Genomic DNA, 2,574 nt, shown 5'->3' with positions numbered 1-2,574 from the left:
AGCCGACATGCTGAGATGTGACTACACACAGGACACCGCGGCTCCAGTGAACCAACAATAGAGAGATTAGCGGCTGAATACCATACAGGTCTCAAACAGGTCGAGCTGACATTGTGAGATGTGACTACACACAGGACACCACGGCTACAGTGAACCAACTATCGAGAGATTAGGGAGTTTACATAGATTTCATATATGGTGTTGTGATTTTGTAGGAATCGGTTGGGGAGCTAAAGCCACTGGTTCCGTCTGCGTCTCTTTGGGTGTTTGATTTTGCGGCAAGTTTATGGGCATCCCCCGAGCCAAAGCTGCTTTCTCCGTGGCATTTTCTTCTTTGGGGCCCGCCAATTTGTGAATCGTAGTGATGACTGTGTTGAAGAAGGGCTGCTGGTATTCTTCTGGCACGAACTCGAGGTGTTCTCTGATGTATTGGACGAAGACGTTGATGGTACGCTGTTTCTTGCTTTGCCCTTCAGGTATCAGTTGGTTCATTAGATCCATAATTCTGCTGAGTTGCGAGTGGACTGCTTCTTCAGCCGAATCAGGTGTGCCAACATGTCGCTCCCCTCGCTGGGTCCTCCTCTGCTTCAGCAGCCGCTTCCTCCGCTAAATCGAAGTTACAGAGAGGCCCGACATGTCACCACTGGATGATTCTCCTCCGCCTATTTCCATTGTTGGTGTGGCGACGTCAGGTGCAGGTGAGAACCGCTCGCTTGGTATTGTCGGTTCGTGGGTGATGTGACCATCCAGGAATCCCCACATTGACATAACTTCATCCTCCCGTGTTGTCCGTTGTCGTGCTGCCGCCCCGCTCTTGTTCTCCTCCTTCTCTATTTTTCCGAAGTCGGTTCGCCGTGCCTCGAAATACTTGCGTACTTGCTGGAAGGTGCAATTTTCGAATTCCCTTGCCAGTTCCCTCCATAGTTCCTCCTTCGCCCTTGGATTCGACCATTGCTTGTCCCGCTTGTCGTATAAAGTAGGGTGCTCCTTGACGAATTCGGCGATCTGCTCCTTCTGCTCTTGTGTGAACTTGTAGTCTGAAATTTCCTTCTTGCTGGGGCGGTATCGTTTCTTGGGCTGCACGATACCACTCAGGCCTGCGATGTCCTGGTACTCGATGTTGGATAGGCTGACCTCAAGGGGCAGCTCTTCCACGGGTTCAGACCTCTCCTCCGGTTCTGCAGGCTGGGTGTCCTGGGTGGCCTGGGACCCCTGGGTAGGCATAGGGGTGGTCTTCCTACGAGGCATCTGGGTGGTAAAGTGGAGCGAGAGTGGCTGGTAAAGTGCGTCGTCTGGCTGTCAGAGCGCGAATGATGCCCCGTTTTCTGTCCGGACCCTTTTGTACACCTCCCCAGGCGGCACGCGGCAACTTTCCTTACAATCCCCCAGGAAGGCGCCGCAGGGACCCCGCACGGACCCCGCACGCACGCCGCATGCCCCGCAAGATGTATGAATCATGTATGAAGACGTTGCAACACTCTTGCATGGGCGCCGCAAGACGCCGTACCAGCACGCCGTAACACTCCCGTACGGATAGCATGAAGCCGCTCAAGGCCGTACGTGGCACGGTGTGGCGCGGAACCGTGCGGACACGGGCGGTTTCTTGCGGGGTTTGTTTAGGCGCCGCGCCACGCCGCTTACGATTTCGTGCGGCGTCATCAAACCGCACGGTACCGCTCGAAAATTTGAAATGTTTTAAAATCTGAGCGGCGCCGTACGGATTTGGCGCGCCGCAACAGATGCCGCCAGTGTCATGGGCACGCTTTGCTGCGACTTTAGGGCGACATTGGTGCGGCCCACGCCGTACCAGGCCGTAACACAAAAGTGCGTAAGAGTAAACCTACCTATAGATATGTCTTCTATAAAGTTTGTATACATGTTCTCCTTCGGGTCGATACCTAACGCTTTCGTATTAATCATTCGTAACTGACCAAGCATTACAAAGCTGTGTCACTTCCCACACTCTGTTTCATTAATCATTCTAACTATATTTGTTTCATCATGGATTTGATCCTTACAAGAGATATTTATGTTTGTAATTTTCTTTATCATATCATTAGTCAGTTGAAGTGCACAATACGCTTGTCAACCTGGCCAGTCTACTGTTTTGGTCATGAGATATTATTCACAAGGTGTAACAGGACTCCATCCGTCAGCTGTGTCACTACCAGTGACAAGTCGTCCTTAGCAAGGCTGTGTCATCCTCAAAGGACGGAGAGAAATAGTACAGTCTCGTCGGAATTCTTCTTGCTCAAAGGTGTCCATCATCCCCTGTTCCTGTGTAGAGTGCAGCAGCCACGAAGGTGTAGGAGCGCCATCAAAGGTGTGCTGGTGATGTGTGGTAATAATAATACGAAGGTGTAGGAGCGCCATCAAAGGTGTGCTGGTGATGTTTGGTAATAATAATAATACTGTTCACACCATCACCAACAACCATTTCTCAGGTTTTTCTATCTTACTTGTCGTCACTGATGACTTTCTTGGATGTACATCTTTCTATATTAGGTTGTTCCATCTGTTCACACAATAATACGTTGAAAGGATTGTTAGCTGACTTAAAAATAGAATATATAA

The 2,574-nt window shown here is 50.3% G+C and overlaps 1 protein-coding gene across 1 annotated transcript; it reads right to left on the bottom strand.

Moving 5' to 3' along the window:
• Window positions 1-606: 606 nt before the first annotated feature.
• Window positions 607-1,247, bottom strand: LOC139766729 (uncharacterized). Its single transcript, XM_071695649.1, has one exon. It carries the CDS (start codon window positions 1,222-1,224, stop codon window positions 607-609), a length of 618 nt encoding a protein of 205 aa, XP_071551750.1. The 5' UTR covers window positions 1,225-1,247.
• Between the last annotated feature and the right edge of the window lie 1,327 nt (window positions 1,248-2,574).

Source organism: Panulirus ornatus, chromosome 58 (genome assembly GCF_036320965.1).
Source record: "Panulirus ornatus isolate Po-2019 chromosome 58, ASM3632096v1, whole genome shotgun sequence".
Taxonomy (NCBI): domain Eukaryota; kingdom Metazoa; phylum Arthropoda; class Malacostraca; order Decapoda; family Palinuridae; genus Panulirus; species Panulirus ornatus.
The sequence above is the reverse complement of the archived record's forward strand: the minus strand, read 5'-3'. Positions and strand labels throughout refer to the sequence as shown.

Bases quoted from the DNA above. Each gene is read 5' to 3' on its own strand.
- LOC139766729 (XM_071695649.1), bottom strand. From the start codon at position 1,224: ATGCCTACCCAGGGGTCCCAGGCCACCCAGGACACCCAGCCTGCAGAA.